Raw genomic sequence first — 25,521 nt, forward strand, 5'->3', positions numbered from 1 at the left:
CCTAACAGCGCTGTGGGTGTACCTACACCACATAGACTGTAACAGTTCAAGAAGGCATCTGACCACCACCTTCTCAAGAGCAATTAGGGATGGGCAATAAGTGTTGCTTAGCCAGCGATGCCCACATTCCATAAATACATTTAAAAAACTCTCTTTTATTCAAGGTCTAATGTGAGCGAAGGCCATTTTAGTGATTGATTTAAGCATTTACACTAATGTTGCTCTCTGTGGAGTAGTGGGGCTGGGTCAACAACGCACTCCTCCCATCCCAGTTGCAACATAGATTGGGGGCCCTTGCGAGATTTTGAAACACGGACAATGAATGATTGGACATGGAATAATAATAATTGGTAAAGGATAAAAGGACACATACAAGGTTTCTTATACATTAATAAACCAAAATGGCTTTGGAAGGTGCTAAGACTTTTGTAAAGCTGGAAGATTTATCCGTGACTGGTTTACAGAAAGTAATTAAGGCTAAGCTAACTGCTTTACAAAAAGTAATCAAGGCTAAGCTAATAGAATTGGCAGATCAGTTGCAGTTAGAATTAACCTTAGGGTGACGAAAGCAGACATAGTTGAGGTCATAGTGCAGCATTTTAAATTGGATGGGATACAAGAGAGACCATGTTCTCCAGGGGGCAAGTCAGTTGAGTTAGCTATGATTCAGTTGCAAATTAAGCAGCTTGAACAGGAATGATAATTGAAATGGAAAAGAATTGAAATTGAGAGACAGAAACAAGAAAAAGAAGGAGCATTTAAGAAGCTGGATCTGGAATTTTAGGCTTGGGAGAAGAATAAAGAAAGAGAGGCAAAGGAGAGAGAGAAGGAATGGGAAAGGAAATATCAGCTTAAAAAGCTGGCATTAAAAATAGAGGCCTCGGATGCTGGGGAAAGTTCTGAAGATGAAAAGACGAGTGGTGATGTTTAAATTTGTACAAATTCTTCCAAAGTTTGAGGAAAGGGATATAGAGGCATTCTTTATTTCATTTAAGAAGGTAGCTAAGCAAATGAAGTGGCCAGAAGAAAACTGGACATTGCTGCTACAGAGTAGGTTGATGGGTAGAGCTCATGAGGTTTATGCATCACTTTCAGAAGAGGTTTCTATGGATTATGATGCAGTACAAAAGGCTATTCTTAGTGTGTATGAGTTGGTCCCTGAGGCGTACAGGCAGAATTTTCGAAACATAAGGAAATAGCCTAGGCAGACCGAGATTGAATTTGAGCGGGTAAAGCAAAGTAATTTTGACCATTGGATACAGAAATTAAAGGTGGATGCAATGTCTGAAGCTCTCAGGGAAATAATTCTCCTGGAAGAATTTAAAAATTCACTTCCTCCAGTACAGTACAGTGGAGATGGCTGACAATTATGAGCTGGTCCATAAATCTAAATCTTTTTTCCATCATCCCCACAAAGCCAAGAAGGTGGGAAGCTGAAAGGAAGGCAAGTAGCCAGGGAAGAGAATGGGCATCTGGGAATACCCCAGAAACTTCTCAGCCCAGAAAGGAAGGTGCTGAGGGTGGAAGTGATATACAAAAGCCTAAGTGTTTCCATTGTAACAAGGTGGGACTCATTCGTGCAAATTGCTGGAAGCTGCACAGGAAATCCATGGGACTTGTTGGGATACATAAAGGTGAGTCAGGAAAAGGAAAATACAATAGATCAAGTTGTAGTGTTAACTACACTATACTAAGAGACACGGGAGCCACTCAAACACTTCTGTTGAGGAAAGGTATAACTTTTTCCTCAGAATGCACATTAAAAGCTAAAGTTTTAATAAATGGTATTGGTGGGGAGTATATACCCGTACCTTTGTACCGGGTGCACTTGGAGTGTGACCCAATGTCTGGGACAGTAACGGCAGGGGTTGTCCAGAACTAACCCATAGACAGAGTTGAGTTACTCCTGGGAAATGATTTATCTGGAGTGAAGGTAGTAGCTTCTCCCACAATTATAAAAAGCCCAAGTGAGATTAAAGAGATGGAGCAGTTGCAAGAAAAGGTTCCAGGAATTTTTCTTTTGTGTGTGATGACCTGAGCAATGGCTCAGCAAAGTCCATCATTGGAGTCCAAAGTGATACCACACAGATATTTGGTTAGCTGCAACATTCTTTAAAGACTTAGATAATCGGAAAGAAATGTTTAATAAATCTCTAGTTGAGGATCAATAAGCTGATCTGGAGTTGAGTAAGATAGCACAGTTAGCCCAAACTGAAGCTGAAGCTGAGGAAGTTCTAAAAAGCTATTAAATTATAAATGGGATGCTAATGAGGAAGCGAAGACCTCCTCACAGACCTGCAGATGAATAGTGGTCAGTTGTTCACCAGGTATAGGTACCCCGCAAGTATCAGAAAGAGATATTACAGTTAACACATGAAAAGTCAGGTGCAAATAAACCAATATTTTTACTGGCCAGGTCTTCACAGGGATGTGGTACAGTATTGTAAAATGTGACATACGTGCCAGGTGGTAGGAAAACCACAACCTACAATCAAACTGGCACCTTTAATTCTTATACCTTTCATCGGGAACCATTCGGTAGACTGTACCGGACTGTTACCAAAAACGAAAGTAGGACAACAATATATCCTTACTATTATGGCTATGACAACCTGATTTCCAGAGGCCATCCCTTTAAGAACAGCTAAAGAAAGTAGTAGTAGAAAAGTTAACCCAATTTAACCCAAGCTATTTTCATACTTAGAAGCAGGACAAGAAAAAGATCTGGTGAGGTTATTTATAGAATTTAAAGAAATCTGTAAGGATAAAACAGGGTGTATAGCTTTAGTCATACATGATGAGGATGTTAGGACAATCTTCTACAAAATAACATCTTTATTGTTTAAATCCAGGGAAACAAGCTCAAGTGAAGGCAGAAGTTCAATATTTCTTAGAAAATCACCTAATTGAACCTAGTCAAAGCAGTTGGTGTTCTCCAGTAGTATTAATGCCTAAGCGTGATGGGTCAACCAGATTATGCATAGATTATAGAAAGGTTAATGCAATAACAAAAATGGATTCTTTCCCAATCCCTCATTTAGATGCTTGTTTTGATAGGGTTTGCAGTGCCATGTTCCTTACTAAGATAGATTTATTGAAAGAACACTGGCAAGTACCTTTACCTTCACGAGCTAAGGAGATATTGGCTTTCATCACGTCGAATGGGCTACTCCAATGCCGAGTGATGCCATTTGAGCTAAAAAATGATCCAGCCACTTTTCAAAGGCTAATGAATCAAGTTGTAACTAATGTTCCTAACTGTGCGGTTTACTGGGATGATGTGTTGATTTACAGAAACACTTGGAATGAACTAGAACAATTGGAAGTCTATTTAAACAATTACGGTCGGCAGATCTAGTAATAAACCTTGTCAAGAGTGATTCCTTGAAAGCATGAGTAACTTATCTAGGGCATATCGTAGGGCAGGGGAAAGGTTTTGCCAAGAACAGCAAGTGTACAGGCTTTGATGGAATTCCCTGACCCTAAGACTAGAAGGGAAATCATGAGGGTTTTGGGGATGGGCAGCTTCTGATCATAAGTTTGTGACTAATGGCAGCACTATAGCTGCCCCAATAACAGATTTATTACAAAGAAAGCAAAGGTGGTCAAAAGAATGCCAGATAGCTTTTGAGAAGCTGAAAGTGATCCTAACTAATGAACTGGTGTTAGCAACCCCTAACTTTGATAAACATTTCAGGGTGACAATCAATGCTAGTGACTTGGGTGTGGGTGTGGTTTTATTGCAAGAAGATTAATCAGGCATAGAGAAGCCAATGGGGTACTTTTCAGCAACAAAAGAGATACTCTATGGTAGAAAAAGAAACCCTGGGATTGTTACTGGCTATTAAATATATCCATCATGGCTGTAAAGAAACTCTAGTATATGCTGACCTTAATCCCTTGGCCTTTATGGAAAGATTTAAGACCCAGAATGACAGATTGTTCTGATGGAGCTTGCTAATACTGTCTTATACCTTAACGATTGTTCATATTGCTGGGAAGGATAATATAATTGCTGATGCATTATCAAGAATATAATTTCAGTAGAATTATCTGGAAATCAGGAAAATCAGAGAAAACAATACAGATTTTGTATAAGGAGGGAATGACCGAGTGAGTTCATGTTTGAATTTTGTTCGTATACATATCTTTTCCTGTACACTTTATAATGAAATACATTTGGAAATGGCATTTCATTTCTTAAAGGGGAAGCATGTTTGGAAAGCCATATCTTCAAGAATTGTATTTTTCTTTTAAAATTTGGAAGGACATTACATTATTCGGACACTTGATTTTTTTAAAAGGTCATATTTTCACTTTGGACTTTGAGCAAGCATGCCTTTTCCAGGAAATCACCTGACCTGCATGGTACCTGAGGAGGAGAGTTATTTGCTTATTTGAACTATAATTATTTTAATGGCTGGGAAAAAAAAGACTGTTTTAAAGGCAAAAGCCCTGGTAATTTATTGGAAATCACCTGACGAAGATGAGCTTAAGCTGGGAATGAACTGAGAAGGGGTGTGTGTGTGTGTGTGTGTGTGTGTCTGTGTGTCTGTGTGTGTGTGTGTGTGTTGCAACTCCTTTTAAAAATAAGTTTTGTGTTTTCATGAATCAATCATTCTGAGTTTCTTGAAAGAAGTCTAGTTACAGTTTCTATTATTCAGGGTCTAACATTAGTGAAGGTAAATAATTGGCTGTTTTAGTGAGTGAATTAAACATTCACAATAATATTGCGCCCTGTGGAGTGGTGGGGCTAAATAAATTGCACACTCTCCAATCCCAGAAGATTGAGGCAGTGTTTGATAGAATATTGAAAGGAATAGAAGGGAAAAAAAAGTTAAATACCTGTATAGGACATTGCCTTTGGTATGTAAATTGGACACAAAGGCCAGGATTTTCCATGCCCATCATGAGTGTGTTCGGTGGCATGAGTGGACAATATGGCACGATATGCTTCACAATGACGTGAAACCAGTTTGTGATAGCCCGCTCAGCCCACCGATGGCAGGCCGCATTTCCCACAATCAAACATCAGCATATCGTTATTAGGCCTGCCCATCGGAATCGTCCCCTCCCCACTAGATCATCTGCCCACATTGGCGGGAGAGCACGCTGAAGTGTTTCACAATAGCATATAAAAGGCATGCACTTGGCAGGCTGCACTTTGAGGGGAACTCAGGGGTGAGTACACAGTAATATTGCACAATGCTCTCCAGGGTTACCTGTTGGACTTCAAGGTTGAGATGCTGTGGGGGGGTGGAAGTGAGCAAGGGCAGCCCTGCTGATGAGGTGATTTGGTTGGGGGTGTGGGGGAAGGCGGGGTCTAGGGCTAACCTACAGCTGAATGTAACACACAAGCATTTGGGGTTGGGGGAAGGTGGGTGAGGGAAGCAGCCACACACTATGGATGCCTGATATAAAGTGGCCATTCCTCTACAACTGAGACAGTTCAGGCGCAGCCACATTCATATGATTGGAGTTGGGCTTCTAGCCTACCTGCCAACTCAAGTAATGCAGAGGCGTCAACGTGCTACCAAGTGCTCCAAAGCTTTTCACCCCTTCAGTACAGGCTGCAAAGTAATGAGCATTTTAGTGGACTGCTGAACAATTGGATGACTGTGCACATTGTACAATCTCTTTGTTCAAGCTGGTCATTGAGCAGTCACAGGTGGAGACACTCACAGCCCTTTGAAATGTCAGCATTTTGGTTTGGACTCGTCTTCCCAATGGTTCAAGCTAACAGGGCAGCCCTGCAATGTTGGTTAGGGTAATGCCTGCACCTGAGCTGCACAGCATGCAGTCCAGTGGGCAAAGCTGCCGCCAATCGGTCAGGTGGAGTGGGGGAATAGGTGCAGTTTCGGGCAGCCATGCAGCACACTAATCTGGCCATCCAAGTGGTGGCCAGCACTCTCCGCGATGTGTTAAGGGGACTTCACACTTAACCAGGACAGGTTCTTAGCATGCCCATACTAACCCACATGTCTCTTTCTTTCATCCTGCAGGAGCAGTACATCAGGAGCTTGGAGCCTGGTGAACTAACTGTATGCCTTGTGGCATCCAGAGAGCAAAGATGACAGAGGAGAGACCGACTGAGGCTCCTGGCTGTACAGATGGAGGAGCAGCACCCTCAGGAAAAAGGGGCGGCTGGAGCACCCGCACACGCTGCTGAAAAGCCACAGAGAGCCATCGTTGGTCAGCGTTTAGTGACACCCAGGGTCTATGGACGCCGCCTTTCATTCCTGCAGATGACCGAGAACCAGTGTCGCCAAGGACTTCACATGTCTAGGGAACTGGTGGGTCACATCTGCCAGCTGCTGCAGGATTTGGCACCATGGGGACATGGAGGGTATCCAATGCCAGTGACCTTTGTGAAAGTGACAGCGGCCCTCAATTTCTATGTCGGTGCCTCCTTTCAGGGTGCCACAGGTGACCTCTGTGGGATCTCACAAGCCTCCACCCACAATTGCATCCATGAGGTCATGGATGCCATCTTTGCGAGGGCACACAACTTTGTGCATTTCACCCGGAACCAGGAAAATCAGGATGCAAGACCGATTGGAATAGCCCAGATCTTGGGTTTCCCACAGGTGCAGGGTGCCACCAACTGCACTCACATTGCGCTCCGGTCTCCATTACAATAAGCGGTCGACTACATCAACTGCAAGGGGTTCCATTCGCTGAATGTGCAGCTGGTGTGCAAACACCAGAAAGGCATCCTACAGGTCTGCGCACAGTTTCCATGGAGCATGCACGACTCCTACATTCTCAGTTGGTTACAGATCCCTGACATATTCCAGGGTCCACCAAAAGCTGCAGGGATGGATCTTCGGGGACAAGGGCTACCCATCGAGGACATGGCTGATGACACCCATGCGGTGGCCTCAGAATGCAGCAGAGGTGTAATGGGGCTCAGGCAGCTACTTGCGTCTTGGTGGAGTAAACCATCAGGATGCAGAAACTGAGGTTATGGTGCCTGGACCGGTCTGGTGGAGCCGCAGAGGGTGTCACGCATTGTCGTCACCTGCTGCGCCCTTTACAGCCTGGCCTACAACGGGGAGAGGAGCTGGCTGAGGAGGAGATGGAGGAACTGGAGGTCTCCTCGGATAAGGAGGATGCCAATGGAGATGAGGGTGAGGAGGCCCTCCAAGGCGGCAATGACAGGGATGAGGCCCTCGCACTGGCCAGATGAGGCAGGCATGCTCAGGAGGCCCTTGGAGGTGCTAGATTTGTGGAGGATGATGATGACATGCAGTGAAAAGACCCCATAGATCCTCACATCATGGCTGTAAATGTTTGACTCCAGTCTGGCTTATGATAGTGCTCTGTGATAATGCACCTGTCATGGAGATACAATGGAGGCCATAATAGTTCCTCGATTGCAGGAGGACAATGACGACATGCAGTAAGGACACTCTATAGGTTTTCAGATAGTCTCTGAGAATGTCAGACTCCTTGCGTTCTGTCATAATAGAGACGCAGCGGTGAAACTTTAAAAGCACCTGATCCTTTGTCCACCTTCAGCACCTGAGCCCTTCAGGAGAACAGCATCACTGGTCACAGATGCTGAAGAGATGGGGGCCAGCCACACCTTAAAGGTGCTGAGAGCACACAGAGAGAATGATGGTACTCCGTGGTGCCTGCCCACGTCATTTTTGCAGCAACGACAAACATCGTTGAGGAGCAAGCATCAGTAATATTTCCAGGGAGTGAGAGGCCGGACCATCAATTTGGTCTGAAGGCTACACAAAGCAGAGTGAAGAAGCCCTGGACTGAGTCACCTGCCTTTATCTTGTGCAGAAAGGTTTCACATCTGAGTGACACGAACACAGCTCATCAGGAAAAGAAGCCATAGGCAGGGAGACATTTTTGGGAGTTTATTTACAATAGTGAAAATTATGTACAAGTGGTTAACACCCTTGCCCAGGCTGTGCAACTATACCACCTTAACTTTTTTAACCCTGCCGCTACATCTTGGTGCTCCCCAGATATTTTTTTTATTCGTTCATGGGATGTGGACGTCGTTGGCTGGGCCAGCATTTATTGCCCATCCCTAGTTGCCCTTGAGAAGGTGGTGATAAGCTGCCTTCTTGAACTGCTGCAGTCCATGTTGTGTAGGTACACCCACAATGCTGTTAGGAAGGGAGTTCCAGGATTTTGACCAGTGACAGTGAAGGAACGATGATATCTTTCCAAGTCAGGATGGTGAGTGACTTGGAGGGAAACCAGCTGTGATGTTTTAAGACATTGCTAACCTATTTCAGGCATATGGGAATATTATAATTGATTATTATTTTCTGTCCATTTGTTAGTAATCTCACAAACAAAACTTTTATTAAACACAGATGCCTTCTTTCAGGAGTGTTGACTGGGTGAATGCACGGCCTACTGGTTACTTAAAGTTTCCCCTGTAATCCACAAAGCTAAAAGGGCCAAAAGTACTAGAGACAGGCATTAGAAAAGTTTTTGCAGATTTTGTCTCCCTAAGAATGGTTATTAGAAACTTAACAAGTCATAGGTCTCGTGATCCCTTCATTTTAAGGCAATCATCTGGTCCAGGTTTATTAAGGAAGATTGGCTCCTGGGGAGCTAAATCTATCCTCTGCTGTTAGAGCTCATCATGCCAGACTGTGAACTGAATGGACAGGAGCAGAGCTCCTGAATGCTAAAGTAGCTCACATATGCAGAATCATTGGGAATCTTAGAGCAAGATTTCCACCACTCTCAAACAAATGGAGATGGGAGGGACAGGTTACCCCTTACTGACATATTTCCTAGAATTTCGCGATGATTTTTTGACTGCTGTGTGTTCCATATCTTCTCCTTGCAGGTTGAAGGAAAGGATTCCAATGACAGAGCAAAATAATGAAAGTGACATCAATAAATCAAGTATTGAGCCAGTGCATGAATCAAATATTCATATTACTACATAATTTTTTTAAGCTGAAATCAACATCTATAAATTAGCATGGAACAAAACATCACATTCTACACTATGCAGTCTCTCAAAGACCATCTAATTTTTCTGAGCTGTTCTATAATTCTAAACAATTGCGACCAAATATTCAGCAAAATGTTCAAATTAAGTCTTTGCATTTTTATTTTGGACGGAACCTTCCAGTCCCGCCAGCAGCGGGAAGCTTTGCTTAATTTGGCGTGAGGCCAAAAATCAGTTTCCCGATGGTGGGATGAACTTTAGGAATCTTTTTCTCAGGACTTTAAAGACCGGCCTTTCCAAGCGTTCCAACAAGCAAGGTCGGGAAACCCTTTTGCATGCATTAGCAAGTCATACAGCTCTAAAGGACCACCTCACCAGAATTAAGCTCCCCCCTCAGTGAGGAATTAGAATGTTCAATTTTGCGACTGCACATAAGTGGCAGGCACCTGGCGAGGTAGACTTCTTCCATGATTAACGGTGAGTTGCCACTGCATTGTCCTCATCGGGGAGTGTTGGTAAATGCCAGCCTATGTTTGAGACCGGGTGGTGACAATGCAAGTTATGCGGAGGATGACCAAGGGAGGGAGGAAGAATTAGCGGGGAAGGTTGGAACAGTGGCCGGGCAAACGTGGAAGGTGGATTTCCTCCCCCCAGAGGAAATCACTCCCACTTCCACACCCACTACCAAACTTAGACGTCAGAATGAAAGAAGCTTGTGTTATGTCTCAAAGATGGTTTTATGGTTTACCATGTCTTTCCTTTTTTTTTGTGTTTTAATTTGGATTTGTGACAACTGATCTACCAATTGATTTTCATGTGACAGGAGGAAGTGTACGCATTAGCTCTGGAGTTACAATGACAATCTGCATGGCTTTTGGTATCGCTAGAATTTGTTGTCATAGGCACTATGAGGGCCCAGCATGGAAATTAGCCATATCCAGCACTACAATAACTTGCTGACAATTCTATTGCCACTTACATATAGAGACTTGATGTCCTGATGAGACACTAAATTAAGAAATAGCTACACCCACTTCAGACATCTCACTTCTACAGTTTGTTTACTGATGAACAGTGGGCAGCAATGAGGTCTGTGAATGTTTTCCTTTAAAATTGTGTCCACGTGATCTCCTAGCTAGCTGAGAAAGCATCATTAAGATTTGAGTACAAGGCATCAATAGCACCGAATTGAGCATTCTTGAGAGGTGCTTGGATAATGCCTCCAATTTGTACTCCTGAGAGCTGACCTGGAGATGCCATAGGAGTTTCACATGCTCCGGAACACACTGAATTTATTCATCATAATTTTTCAGAGTTCTCTAGTTTCAGGAAATGTGCCTTTGGATTGGACAAATTGCGAACGTCAAATGTTTTAAGAAGGGAGGGAAGCAGAAGCCTGATAACTACAGATCTGCCTGCTTAACATCATTTGTGGAGAAGTCCCTGGGATCTATCATTAGGGACAAGTGACTCAACACTTGGATAAGTATCATCTAATCAAAGAACATCATAATGAATCTGCAAAGTGTAGTTCATGACTTAGTATAAGGAAATCACTAACATAATGATTAATTGAGTGTCCATGAGAGCAACCCCCTTCCACACAAGCTATTATTTTCAAAGATTGGAGGTAACCTTGTGACATTATACACTCAATCCCTGCACCACCAGTGTACGGTAACTGCCCTTTGTACCATCCAAAAGATGCACTACAGCAGTTCGCCAAGTCTCCTTCAATAGCACCTTACAAGCCCAGAACACCTAACAGCTAGGAGGATAGGGGCAGCAGACACATGGGAACATCACCAGCTGCAAGCTCCCTTCCAAGCCACACATCCTGACTTGGAACAATATTGTCGTTCCTTCACAGTTGCTGGATAAAACCCCTGGAACTCTGTAATAACTTGTTGGAGCAGCAGGTTTGGTGAAGAAAAGGCTAAACTTTATTTTGGAGACATGTAGAGGTGCTTGCAAGCTAGATGCGATCTCTCTGTCAGAGGCTCCCTACCACAGGATTACCCGCGCAATAAGCTTATTGGTCAAAGCCCCCATAATCACATCACATGATGAATGAATGATGGGGGGAAGGGACAATCTATCTGGTTACAACAGACTCCCTAACAGCACTGTGGATATAAAAAGAAATAAAGGGTTTGTAATTAGGTGGCAAAAGACAGCGAGTAGGGATATTGGTGGTTAAATTAGGAGGACACGTTGTATAAACTTGGCTTGTATTTCATTGAGAATTGATCTAATTGAGGGCTTGGAAATGAAAAAAAGGATGCAATAGGTTTGATACAGAGAAACTATCCTCTCTGGTAGAGGAATCCAGAACAAGAGAACATATAAAATTAGGGATAGAGCACTTGGAAGTGAAATCAATAAACATTTTTTCAAAACAATATATATATGTATACATGTAACTATAACATATATCCTAAATGTCCCCATTCGAAAAAAGGACCCTTTTCCCTAGTTGTATTGAGATAGTGCAGCTCCTAATCCAACTGCTTAGCGTTTTCAATTATTAGAAGTGTGAACTATTAAGACGTTATTATTTGTTGCATATGTGCTTGTGTCATAAGCGCATCATATAGTGCAATACTGTTGAACTTATCATTTCAAATTTCTTAAGATCTGACATCTTCCTGATCTTTTTGAGCTTTCTGTCAGTGTATGAGACAGCACTATCTGCCAATTTCTCTTTTGTCTGCTATGCTAGACACTTTGGAGAGGAAGGCATCAACACCATATACTCTATCTCCAGAAGAACATCTGCAAATCTGGCTTTCCCAGTTCTGATGTGCTCCAGTGACCTGTCATTTTGCAATGTCAAGTTTCATCTTGGCTTCCCCAACCCAACTTAACCTATAAATACCTTCTAATTACAGTTCCCAGATGATTATGTTTTGTTCAATTGGCTATGTGGTTAAAGCAAACATCTTATTGTATGCCAGTTGTGTGATTTTTAAATTAATGACATGTTTTAGCCTATGTGCTAGCTTGGAATGCAATACTTCACACAATAAAAATCAGCCTTTAACACATAGATAAGATGTTGTCAACCAATCAGATCAGTCAGAGGGCAGGATTTCTGCCTGTCAGCCAAACAGAGTAGGCATTTATTTTAAGCAGGTTAAAGGCTTTGTTAAATTAGCAGATAAAGAAATGCCATTGAAATTTGCTAATCTCACCAATAGTAATTTTTAACTTTGTGTTTTTGGATCTTAACAATAGTAAACATGTGCAGAGCAGTCTATTGGTCAGCTTGTAATAGAGAAAGACAGGTTAATATTTGTGTGTGACCCTTAATCTTAGCTCATTTCTAAGGTTTTAATTGTGATATTCACTCACTCCAATACTCTTAAACCTGCTAAACTGTGAAAGTTATTTGGTTAACATAGTTGAATCAGTGGGACCGGTTTGATTAGTTAAAAATTTTAAAATGGGCAACCTGTCTTTGACCTGCTCAGTTCTGATTTTAATGGAGGTGCGTTGCGTGATGACCAACCTGCTCACAGGATGTGAGCCAGATCCTTGATATATTTAAGGAGATTGTGTGCCTCCATTTTAACATTATTTTTATCCTTAATACCTACAGACCAGGTTTCCTGGGTAGTGGGAAACCCAGAAGCTGAAGGTGAGATGCAAAAGACTGATAGAAACAGACTTAGCGCCTTTACAGCACTGCTTGGGGCCAAGAGAAGCAGGAGACTTTCACGCTGGTTCAACAAGTAAAACTGTAAACACCCTACCATACCACCACCGCTCCCCCCCACTCCCTCACCCCCACTACCATCTGACTGCCCACCCCACAATTCTTTTTAAAAGAAAATTCTACTTTTAAACACAGAAGGATCTCCAGGAAACCCATTTCTCTGGATTTCCTGACAGCTAAACCTTCTGGCCCCATTCCCTTTCTGCATACTGTTGGGCTCAATGCATTCTTGAACCCTCTCTGGATTGACATGAGGTCCAGAATAGGGATATATGTAACAATGAAGCAGGTTTGCCTTTTGAATGTAGAATGTACTTCCAGTTGAGATGAGTGTAAGCCTATATTGCAAAATGTTTCTGTTCACAAATTAACATCATGGGAGTGGATAACAATTGTGGAAGTGGATCCTCCAAAGTTGTACTGATGTTCACACTTTCATATAAAATATCCTTAATATTTCCAAAATACGTTTTGGTTGGCAGAATTAATGTAAGCTCCAATTTCTGGGAAATGTATCAAGCAAAGCATTAAAAATAAAAATTATTCTTAGGGAAATCATCCTGCAGATCCCCCAAGACAATAAATCATATCTTCTCAGTGCTCAGAGTCTCCTTTAATAATTTCCAAATCCTTTGCTGCATTTTTGTGTACCTTAGAGTTGAGAATTTCCTTGGAGCTGCTCCCACTCCATCACTATAACTTCACCAGAAGAGCATAGATCTTTAAGGTCAATGTGCAACAAGGAGGGCTTTGAAAACAGCTAGGGTCTGGTCACTGAGTATTCCACCCTATAGGAAGCAGGCTGCAGGATCACTGCTGTTTTGCAACAATAAAGTGGAAAATCTTTCCATGAGTTTTAATGGAACCCAGTTCCAAAGGGTGGTAAGTTAAATGACAAAAATCACCAGGTTCCCTGGTTAATTTTCGATATGTTGTCATAACTCTACTATTGTGTAAGTGCATACTTCAAAGATGCAGTGACTCTCGTTTGCAGAAAATGTCTGTTTTTAATACATTGGTCCACTTTAAAACTGGGATGAAGATTACCCTTCAAATTTATTACCTCTTCCATGACCAAAGAAAAAGCTAACTCCCCCCTCCCCTTCCAAGGAAGAGGCTGGTATGCCTTTTCCTACTGGCATACAGGTTAAAAAGATGTGCCAGGCCTCTTGAAGGCCAATGATTCTTTTCCCAAGCCCTAATTCTCCATGCTAACAGCTTGGTAAGGGCTACAAGGAAGCACAAACACTTACTAGGTCTTACAGAAACTCCCAGTGCAGACCAGATTCTAACCCCTCTCTCCCGAGATACTGCAGGATGGCTAAAGATTTTTGGTCTAGTTTTGTCTTTGCACTAGAGATAGTAAATGATACCATGCACAGTGCAGCTGCATGAAACTGAAACTTGTCTTACGATTACTGTTTTTCTATTTGCAGGTGTTATGTATCGGAAGTCTTGTGCTGCGTCTACATCTTGCCTCATTACATCTGCAGGCTATCAGTCATTTTGTTCCCCAGGAAAACTGGGATCCGTGTGCATCAGCTGTTGTAACACTCCACTCTGTAATGGACCCCGCCCCAGAAGGAGAGGAAGCTCAGCAATGTCATCAAGAGCAAGCCTAAAACTCTTAGCTGCTGTTGGAATACTCACATCACTTCTTCCAACATAATCTCATGAAGTGAAGGCAACTTTAGCAACAATCATTACAGGTGTAGGCATTCTGAAAATTCCTACCTTGCTTTGCTGTCAACATTTCACATGCTGTTGTGTAACAGCTTGCATTACTAATAACTGGCAATCACCATCTAAGAACATTAACAGACCATCTTAACACAGAGACAATTGCCAATTCTGTTGCTTTATTTAAATTTTACATGGTATTGTAAAGATGACTTTTGGAAGAATCACTAACAGCACTTTGAAATCTCTGTGATTTTTGTTTGATATATTTGTGTTTTATAAAAGCTTCATATCTCAGTTTCATTTACTCCATTTGATTGCTCTATTAGGTGTAGCTCAGAGGTTATCTCTGGGGAAGGAAGCTCTGAGTTAGTTTTCAACAAGCTAGGTCCTGAAACTGAGCCGACAGTATTAAATCCAGAGTCTGGCTTTGTTTTTCTGGCATCACAGTTTTGATGTGGCAGTGGCTGAAGTTCAACACTTGTGTCCTTCATCACAGTTCTCAAAAGATCCTTATTGGTTTTCCGGCGTGGATAGGTGTATTTGAATGTGGAATGGAGCAGTGAACTTGTGGAGTGATTGGTGCTGCTCTTGGACTTGACACGGGTTCTCCTTAGTGTCCGCATGTTAATGTGCTCTATGGATTTACAGCACAGTACCCGCATGAACACTACCCTGAACTGCTTAGAAGACAGATTATACAGCAATGGATTTAATACTGAGCTGAGATAAAATAAAATATCTGAGACATGCAATATGTCTACAAAAGTTCTGAAATATGTCAATGTCCACTTTGTCTTTGCTCTGGATGCTGCCATGATACGGCGGATTTGGAATGGAGTCCAACACACAGCCAAGCTGACCACAATGAGCACTGTAGAAAGAAAGAAAAAGAATCATTTTTGCAAAAATCTTACAGAAGCACCTCTGTCCATAGATCATAATTTCAAACAAGCCATTTAAGCACTGACCTATTTTCCTAAAGTTAGAAATTGCCAAAAGTATAGTTGCATAAGTTGTGCATCAGCTCTGAAATGTCACAATGGAGAATGCATGGGAAATATTTGCATTGCAGATACAAGTGAATTATTTTTTAGCCCTGGTTCCAATTCTGTACTTAAAGAACAAACGTGACTTATTAAGAGAGTGGGTGAATAAATATCAGCTATAACAAACTCCAATGTGAACTCTCATGTGAAACACAGTTTTCATATTATTTACCTGTTTAATTGAGCAGGGGAATAACAATTTATCAGCTTGCCATTATAGCAACAAATGAAGCCATTCAATGAAAATCATGGGATAGTAACAATAGTCAGTTCAGGCTGTGCTGTAAGCTATTTTTTCCCTTACATTATAATGTTTTTTGTTCATTAGGTGTATGAATATTCCAGTTTATGATACACAGGCCCAATTTTCAGTGTACATCCTGCAGTGTACATCACCACGCCTATCTAATGCCGTCTATGAAAGGTCCAAAACATTGAGTTGTCAGGCTTCACTTGCAATGAATTGGCAAGCTGCCTCTGCAGGCAAATAATGCTTCTCTACATGCAACTTAAGAAAGAAGCAGTGACATTTTGTCATGGCTGGTTTCCATTTCAAACTTAGTTTTGTTTTGCTGAAGTGACGGATGTCGGTGTTCGGCAGTAAAACATTCTTGGTTAGGGATAATAAGCTAGATGGTGCACAAGGTTATATTAACTCTACTGCAATAGTGTGGCTTTCACTTTGAGTCCTTGCAGCTGCCAGAGCGAGAAGACATCCATTTTGGAAATTAGTTTGGATTCAAATCCAGATATCAGAAGTCAAAGAAAAGTGTGCAACCTACTACGCCATCCAATTTCCCCCTAATGATAGTATTTAACAAAATATACAACACATTGTAAGCAAAATATTTCATGAAGGTTTTCGTAATAGGATTTTCAATTCCATTCATAAAGCTGACCATAACCTGTTTGTAAATTATCACCCTACCTGTGAAATAACTTTCCTACTTTTGTGGAATAGTTCCTATTTATTAAACAGCCAGTACTGTACTATTACTGTCATTCCTCGGGAATGGTAGAATTACCTCCCAGTGCTGATGAACAATATCTGCCTGAGGCAGCTATTATACTGTGCAACGTGCTCTAACGCTGATTTCAGCACTTCTATTGCATTTTATAACATCTCCCCAGCAGCTGAACAGCAGCCACATTTCATGCACAAAAGTTTGTGGAAAAATATTTAAAACTGCTCAAGTAATCCAATTACAGAGATGCAAAAGAACAAACAGGAACAAAAAAAATTGTTAATAAGAATGGCACAGTTGCAATAATAATTCTGGGCAGTCATTCCAATAATAGTATGTTACTGATTCTAATTCACTTCAGTGAATGGGAAATCCAACTTACTGACAGCCCAGTGAATCATTCACATTTATTAATTACAACCATTAGCATGCTAGAAAAAATCTGTTTATTATCATTTTGCCTGTTAGTAAAATAGAATGATATATTAGTTAACAAAATACATTATCATAAATCTGTATAAGTTCATTCAAAATGAAATTAATTTCTCCAATTTATTCGTTGGTTTAATTTGCTGCTACTATGTTATAATAGTTTTACCTAAAATAGTTCAAATAATGGAGAAAATATGTGGAAGAAGTACTCCAGATTGCCTCTGTGGCACTGCCATATAATGTGCTAATTCATAGAAGCTTCAAAACCTGCCATGTTGTTAAATTTGATCTGGTTGGCATTCTATCATTAAAATAATGTGAGCTAAGGTAATTATTGATTTGATTACATTGGTGATATTCTCCTTAACTCCATGGGCAGAATTTTCCGCTCATCAGGGGGTCCCGTGCCCGACCCCATTGAGTGTAAAATAACGCATGGGCAAGCATCCCAATATCATCATGCACTCATGCGGCATTTTGGTTGGTGGGCATGCGCGGGAGTTGGCAGTGTGCCTGCCAACAACAAACCTATTAAGGCCATTAAAGATTTAATTAAATGGCATTTTTTGCTGCCTGTCCAACCTTGTGGTTGGTGGGAAGGCGAAAAGGCCAAGTGGCCTTTGGATTTTTTGTGAAACCTCATCCACAGGCGGGATGAGGTTTTGATCAATCATAAAAAAAAATTAAACATTGTTCAAGCTAATTTCTAACATGAAAGCAAAATACTGTGGATGCTGGAAATCTGAAACAAAAACAGAAAATGCTGGGAAAACTCAGCAGGTCTAACAGCATCTGTGAAAAAAAGAGTTAACATTTCAGGTCTGTATGACCAGAACTAAAGAGAAGTAAAAATGTGATGAAATTTATACTGTTTAAGGGGGGGCGGGTGGAGCAGGTGAAGCTGGATAGAAGGCCAGTGATAGGTGGGGGCAAAGGAGAGATTGTCATTGATGTCATGAACAAAAGGACAAAGGGGGTGTTAATGGTAGAGGTGAGGGCTAACGGAAGTGCTGATGTTGGCATTAAGGTCAGAAAGCAGAATGTGATAATAGCAGGGCAAGGGTAAGCACTCTGGAAAGAACAACATAAACAAGTGACAGATGGCCCTTGTGGGTGGGGGGAGGGGACGGTGGTGGGAAAAAAGATTGAAAATAGGATAGAAGGTAGGGATAAAACAATGAATAAAAATGAAAAAAAAAATAAGTGGATAAAATATAAAAAAAGTTATTATTGAAAAAAGAGGATAAAAAAAGGGGTAATGGTGGAGGAGAGGGTTCAATGTTAAGTCTGAAGGCTGTAAAGTGCCTAATCGGAAGATGAGGTGCTGTTCATCCAGTATACTTTGAGCTTCACTGGTACACTGCGGCAGGCCAAGGATGGACATGTGGGCATGAGAGCAGGGTGGAGTGTTGAAATGGCAAGCGACAGGAAAGTCTGGGTCATGCTTGCAGACAGACCGAAGGTGTTCCACAAAGTGGTCACCCAGTCTGCGTTTGGTCTCTCCAATGTAGGGGAGACTGCTTTGGGAGCAGTGAATGCAGTAGACTAAATTGAGGGAAGTGCAAGTGAAGCACTGCTTCACCTGAAAGGAGTGTTTGGGCCCTTGGACAATGAGGAGGGAGGAGGGAAAGGGGCAGGTGTTGCATCTTCTGCGATTTCATGGGAAGGTGCCGTGGGAGGCGGATGAGGTGTTGGGGGTGATGCATTCAAATTTCCAGCATGTCCCTGCTCATGACAGTCACGTGAGGGGACATGTTATTAACATTTTTAAAATCTCTTTTTTTTATTGCCAAAAATCTTAATCTCCCTGAGTTTTTTTCTGTGCGCATTCGTGCGTGCATGAATTTCTGTGCTGGTCCTCCTTCCCTCCCCCCCCCCCCTCCCCCGCCACCCCCGACACAGGCAGCGCTCACTGCTGCAGTGCGTGTTTCAGTCTGGGTGGGCCTTAATTGGCCCACCAGCATGAAATCACCATCACAGCCTGATCACGGGCAGCGATTAGCTTCCTGACTGCTCCCGCTCATCCCTACCGAGCCGGTCCGACAAGGGCAAAATTCTGCCCCTTATGTGTGTCCATGTAATTATGTTCAATTTGCTTATTAAAAGGAGAAAACTCAGAATCATCTTAGTAGCAGAAAAAGAAAGAACGTGAACTGTTGAATTTTTTGATAATTATACCAAGTAGATGATGGCAAACATGGTTTTAGTATAAAATTCTAACCAAGGCAAATCCAAATGTATGCTTCAAACAAAAATCTGTTAAAAATGCTCATTTGTTTTCGTTTTGACAGATGAATTTTACAGGCTCCGTGCATTATTAGCAAAGTGAAGGAAGAAAGAAAAAGTAATGATTTGAAGCATTTGAAAGTATACTTGAGCAGCATGGTCTGATGATGAGAGCTTTCTCCACATTTATGTGATTAAGCAGTTCAGAATAAAGAGAGCCAATAAAGCAATCTGGCTTATTACGCTTCACCCAAACTGCTGGTAAAGAATGCTGTACAGTACTCATGTCTGTCCTTCTCCCTGAGGAAGTCCAATTAGAGGCAGCTAACTTTGTCTGCCTCCTACTGGGTGAACAATGGAATAGAAGACTAAGTTCTGTTCAGTTACGTTCCCTGCTGATAGCAAATGGATGTGGGAGCAAGTCATTGTAAAAGGAAGAACTTCAAATTATGGTAAAAGCAATCACTGAGCACCAGTTTGGCTCAGTTGGTAATAGAGTGCCACCTTGCTTTAGAAGCTAGCACTCTTGCCTTCTGGGTCAGGCTGTGGTTTCAAGCGACACTGGAAACCAGGGGCAGGATTTTTTGTTCAGAATGCAGGCGCACACCTGACATGCCTGAGTGTAAAATAGCACTGGTGTGATAGAGTCGGCAGCATGCCCCCTGACAATTAAGAGGCCAATTAAGGCCGTTAATGTATTAATTAACTGGGATTTTTCACTGCCCATCCAACATTACGGTTGGTGGGCAGGCGAGTTGGCCAGGCGGCCTTTGGATTTTTGAGGAAACCTCATCCAAAGGTTTGAGGTTTCCAATAATTTTTTAAAAAATGTTTGCGCAGGATTTTTATGATCTATATGTTTAGGTGAGTGAGTCCGATGTGTGGACATTTTTGTTCTGCATTTTAAAATCTTTATTTGGTGGTTTTAAATTCTTCAGCTCCCTGAGGCAGCTCTCTGCCTTCAGGGAGTTTTCATTCTGCGCCCCCCACCACCCCCTCCCCTGCCGAGCCTGCACAGGCTTCAGTGCTTGCCCTCCTTCTGCTCTCACCCCGGCAGCACTGAGCCTTTCAGCACACCTTTCACGCTGGTTGGCCGGGGGCCGATCGCAGGCTCTTCCTGGCCTCTCCCAGGCCCGCCCACCGCACCCGCCTGACAACCTCAAAATTCTGCCCCTCAGCACAAAGGCTGGCACTTCACTGAGTACTGAGAGTGTTGCATTGCTGGGGGTGCTTTCATTCAGATATCTTATTGAATCAAGGGCCATGCTCAACTTAAAAGATCTAAAAGAATCATTTAAAAAACAGCAGAGTACGCCGGTGTCCTTGTGATGTTCTTCCCTCAGCCAACATCATCAAAAGCAGATTAGCTGTTTGGACATTTGCTGTTTGTGAGTTCTAGCTGCATGCAAACTAGTTGTGTTTGTCTCAATAATAAGTGTCTACACTGTAAAAATAGTCATTTGGTTAGAAAGCACTTTGGGATACCCTGAGGACATGATAAGGTGCTATCTAAATGCTAGCTAGTTTTTTCTGTCTTGATCTGACTGGACATTTTAATTTTCAATCCTATTCCAAATCTTAATTTGGATTTAAAATAAAAGCAGAAAGCGTTGGAAAAACTCACAAGTTAACTTCTTCAGAATGGTCTTTTAAAAGTAGAATAGTGCAAAATTACTTATATAAATGTGTATTAACTACAGTAAACCCTGTTGAAAGTTGTCAAATAATATTGGTTCGTGATATCAAATCATCTCCCAAACAGCACCCACACTGTCATCCAATATTTGTATATTAAATTAATTAAATTTGATTTTTTTAATCTATTGTACTTTTGCCAGAATAAAATTAGAAAGCTAAAACCATTTCAGAAGTTCCTCTCTCCACAGATGCTGCCTGACTCGCTGAGTTTTCCAGCAGTTTCTGCTTTTCTTTCAGACTTCCAGCCAGTTAGCTTGGTTGACTAGACAGCCAGCGTGTGGATCAGATTAATGCCAACAGCATGGGGTTTGAACCCTATTCTTGCTGAGGCAGAATTGTGGCCTACCCCCACACCCTATCCATTGCATAAAAATCATGGCACTTTGCTGTGGTTCAGTGACTAATTGCCAAGGACCTGCCTTTGGGAAGAGAACTGAAGAAGAAGATTGAGGGGGTGCTGCATAACTGGAGGCGCTGTCCTTCAACTGAGACAATGAGGTGCCTTTTGTCTGGTGGCTCAGACGCATGGTAAATTGTGTTTGTGGCCATCATTCCTCCTTCAACCAAATTTGCAGCAATTTGTTTTTGCAGATATATTTTCATCTTACTGTCATTATATGACATAATTGCAATTTATTTTCCTCATATTCTGCTACAGTTTTGATATTTTTCATCTTAACAGTATAAATTCACTTAAATGTAAAATAGAACTTCAGAAAGAACTTGTATTTATATAAATCATTATTGCTCGGAAATGTCTCAAAAGCTGCAATGACAATAAATTATTTTAGCTTGTGGCTACTTTATGTGGATGAATGTAGCAGTCATTTTACATGCAACAAAGTCCCACAAACAGCATTGAGAGGATTGACCACTCAGTTCTGGTTGAAGGAGGAACGATGCCCAAGTGCACTATTTACCATGCACCTTAGCTACCAGACCAGGCAAAAGGCACCTGAATAGAAGCAAAATACTGCAGATGCAGGAGATCTGAAATAAAACAGAAAATGATGGAAAAGCTTAGCAGGTCTGGCAGCATCTGTGGAGAGATGAGTTCAAAGAAGAGTCATGTTGGACACAGATGCTGCCAGACCTGAGTTTTTCCAGCATTTTCTGTTTTTATTTGAAAAGGCTCTCAGTTCATTGTCCCAAAGTGCTAGGCAAACTGCAATGAATTTTTACAACAGGCAGGGTGTGGAGGTAGGCCCCAAGTCTGCCTCAGCAAGAACAGGGTTCAAATCCCATGCTGTTGGCATTCATCTGATCCTAATGCTAGTCATCTAGCCAACCGAGTAAACCAGCCCTCCTCCACACCTTCAACACTGCACTGAAATATCAACGTAAGTTACATGCTCAAGAGTAGTCCTGAACCATCATTTTCTGACTCAGAAATGGACCTTTGTTTCCTTCAATCCAAAAGTTGCATTCTTCTTTGCTCGAGTCTTGCAGAAATGTGTAAGGGCTAATAATTACTTCACTTGCAGTAACACTACTTACTAGTGTTTCCTAGTCTCTCATATACCACCCCATTCTCTTCAAAATAGCAGATACTACAAAAAAAATCACACACAAAAGCAACTAATAACTTTATTTACAAGTAGCAACCTGAAGCAAGGAGGAACTTGCACTTGTTGTATGCTATCTTTCAGAGCCACAGAGCAAACTGCTCCACAATCAATTCGTTACTCTTTGGAGTGCAGTTACTGTTGTATTGTAGGCAAACACAAATCCAATATACTCACAGCAAGATTCCACAAACAGCAATGAAGTGAATAACTAGTTAATTTCAGTTTTGGTGCTGTTGAATTAAAGTTGGATATTGGCCAAGATAATAGGAGAGTTCCCTGCTCTTCTTTAGAAAGGTAACATGAGTTATTTTATATCAATTGAAGAGTGATAGGGTGGTTACCGGCAGATGTTTCCTCTTGTGGGGGAGATTAGAATGAGGGGACACAGTTTAAGAATAAGAGGTCTCTCTTTTAAGATGGAGATTATGAGAAATTTTATCTCTTAGGGGGTCATTAATCTGTGGAATTCACTTTCCTAGAAAGCATTGGAGGCTGGGTCATTGAATTTATTCAAGGCTGAATTAGATAGATTTTTGATAGACAAGGGAGTCAAGCGTTATGGGGGAAGACAAGAAGGTGGAATTGAGACCATAACCAGGTCAGCCATTATCTTATCGAATAGCAGAGCAGGTTTGAAGGGTTGAATGGTCTACTCCTGTTCCTAAGTCCTATGTCCCTATGCAATATAAGGTTTCCAGGCTTTCTTTGGCCATGAACACTAACCTTATCTCAAAAGCCTCAAGACATAACCTCGTACCTTCTTTATTTCCACCCTGGATCCCTTGACTGGAAATCTGCCCAGTTGTGAATTGGGCAGACTAGAACCTCAGCCACAAGATTTTCAGTTTGATATTGTTCAAAAGAGAGACATGTTACTGAAGCTTTTTGTCTTACACCCAGGCCAAACACAGGAATGCTAAATTTCAAATTATCACAACAATTTATGATTGGTTGGTAAGTTGATTCTGATTGGCTAAGACATTGCCATGGGGAAAGCAATGGGGAGCTATTAGCTCCCCCAAGCACCAAAGTAGTTCAAACACAGCACAAAAATTAAACATATTCCTTTCATTTGCAGAGACTGGGTCCCTACATATGAATATATATTGCTTCTAGCAAGCGTAAATGAGCCATGGTACGAACTTAACTAGTCATCTTAAATTGGATAACCAGTACTGCTGCTCTTACCTGCAGGGCCCAATCTGGCAAATGAGTGTCAGTGACCTGGGAGATGCAGTGGTGTGAAGACATTTGTGAGATATCACCAAGATCTGTAGCTGATCCCTAGAAGGAGTCTGAGGCAAAGATGTTTAAGGCCACAGTGCCTTTGACGGCTACTGGCAGGGCGTGGTGAGAGTTGCTGTGGAGTGTGAGGTCTTCCACTATGCAGGCTCAAATCTCTTTGACCATCTGCCTGCAGAGTTGTAGTTTCCTGCAGCACTGGTTCGCCGACATATCCAGATAGTTCCAGCTCCAATGGCACAGCCTATGCTGAGGGTATAATCTCTGTGTCCATTCAGGCCCTCGACCCTCTCCTCTGCCCTCCCTATGAACAGGGCCCCAGTCTCCCTGTGAAGAATGTTGCTTCACATTGTCACTGGACCTGAAATCTGAGAGTCAGGCCCTCATTGCCAGCTCCTGCCTTCCCTGTGCTCAGGTACCCTACTATGTACAGTGTTGGTCTCTTATTTAAGGAAGAATGTAAATACTTTGCAAGCAGTTCAGAGAAGGTTTACTAAACTAATACCTGGATTGCACAGGTTGTCTTATGGGGAAAGGTTGGGCAGGCTAGAGCTTGGAACAATAAGAGGCACCTTGATTGAAACATATAAGATCCTGAGGGGTCTTGACAGTCTCAATGTGGAGAGGATGTTTCCTCTTGTGGGAGAACCTAGTACTCGTGGCTACTGTTTAAATATAAACAGTTGCCCCCATTCAGGACAGAGATGAGGAGAATTTTTTTCTCTCAGAGGGTTGTGAATCTTTGGAACTCTCTTCCTCAACCGGCAGTGGAGGCAGGGTCTTGAATATTTTTAAGGTAGAGGTACATAGATTCTTGATAAGCAAAGGGGTGAAACATTATTGGGGGTAGGCAGGAATGTGGAGTTTATGTTACAATCAGATCAGTCATGATCTTATTCAATAGTGGAGCAAACTCGAAGGGCCAACTAGTCTACTCCTGCTCCCAATTCGTATGTTTGCATGTAATTGTGCCAAGAAGCTTTGCTGTCTTCTCTTACTCCCCCATGATGTCAGGAGGTTAACAACCCACCACACTGCCCGAGCACAGTCAACAGTCTGCCCACAATCTTTGCACACACGATGGCACCTATGTACTAATGGACAAGTCCCCCTCTGAGCCATTCTCCTTTTTATCGACCCACATGATTCCCTGGAGTGGCCATGACTAGCTTCTAGTTGTGTTGTCACCTCCATGCACCTGGTCTGCTCATGACCCAGTCTGCAGTGTGTGAGTCCCCACCAAAATCTGAACATAGCCCTCAACAGGCTTTAAGTGAGCTCTTTAACAACCTTAATTGTTCTCAAATGCAAATCGGACTGGTTATCTGGATTGGACGGACCAAATTTGCCAGTGTTGGGAATGGCGATGGGAAATCAACATGCCATTGGTGCCACTATTTTAAATGCCTGCCTGTCTTACTTCATAGAGTGCCAAAAAATCAGGCTCTTGATTTCTGAATCCGCCAGAAAGATATGAACTTGGTGCATAGCTTCAGAATCACATGTCCATGAAAGAGCAACTCGATGAGAAAATGAGATTTACATACTGATCAACTTTCCCTTGTCCTTTTAGAGTCATTGAGTTGTATATGGCACAGAAGGAAACCATTCAGCCATTGAGTCAATGTCAGCTACCTACAGAGTAATCCAGTCAGTCTCATTCCCCCTCAATCCCCATAGCCCTGCAAGATTATTTTCTTTACGTGCCCATCCAATTTCTTTTTGAATCTGCCACCCACATGGATAGTGAGTTCCGGGTCATTACCACTCACTGCATAAAAAAAGTTCTTCCTCACATTCCCCTGTATCTCTTGCCCAAAATCTTGAAATCTGTATCCATTTTCCTCATACCATCAGCTAATGGGAAGAGCTCTTTCTTGTCTATCTTATCTAAGTCTGTCATAATATTGTCAACCAGTACAAATATCCCCTGAAACTCCTTTGTTCCTCGAAGAACAACCCCAGCCTTTCCACCTAACCTTATAATTAACCCCCTCCCATCCCCACC

The 25,521-nt window shown here is 42.0% G+C and overlaps 2 protein-coding genes across 2 annotated transcripts in view; one reads left to right on the top strand and one right to left on the bottom strand.

The window, feature by feature from the left end:
* Window positions 1-14,322, top strand: part of LOC121284673 (ly6/PLAUR domain-containing protein 1-like) — a 38,642-nt gene extending 24,320 nt beyond the window's left edge. The window contains exon 3 of the mRNA XM_041200231.1: window positions 14,090-14,322. Coding sequence (XP_041056165.1) covers window positions 14,090-14,322 — 233 coding nt within the window. The remainder of the gene's footprint in view (window positions 1-14,089) is intronic.
* Window positions 14,323-14,492: 170 nt separating this feature from the next.
* gpr39 (G protein-coupled receptor 39) overlaps window positions 14,493-25,521 on the bottom strand; it is a 107,235-nt gene continuing 96,206 nt past the window's right edge. The window contains exon 2 of the mRNA XM_041200232.1: window positions 14,493-15,207. Coding sequence (XP_041056166.1) covers window positions 14,621-15,207 — 587 coding nt within the window. The 3' untranslated portion in view covers window positions 14,493-14,620. The remainder of the gene's footprint in view (window positions 15,208-25,521) is intronic.

This window comes from Carcharodon carcharias, chromosome 12 (assembly GCF_017639515.1).
Source record: "Carcharodon carcharias isolate sCarCar2 chromosome 12, sCarCar2.pri, whole genome shotgun sequence".
Lineage (NCBI taxonomy): Eukaryota > Metazoa > Chordata > Chondrichthyes > Lamniformes > Lamnidae > Carcharodon > Carcharodon carcharias.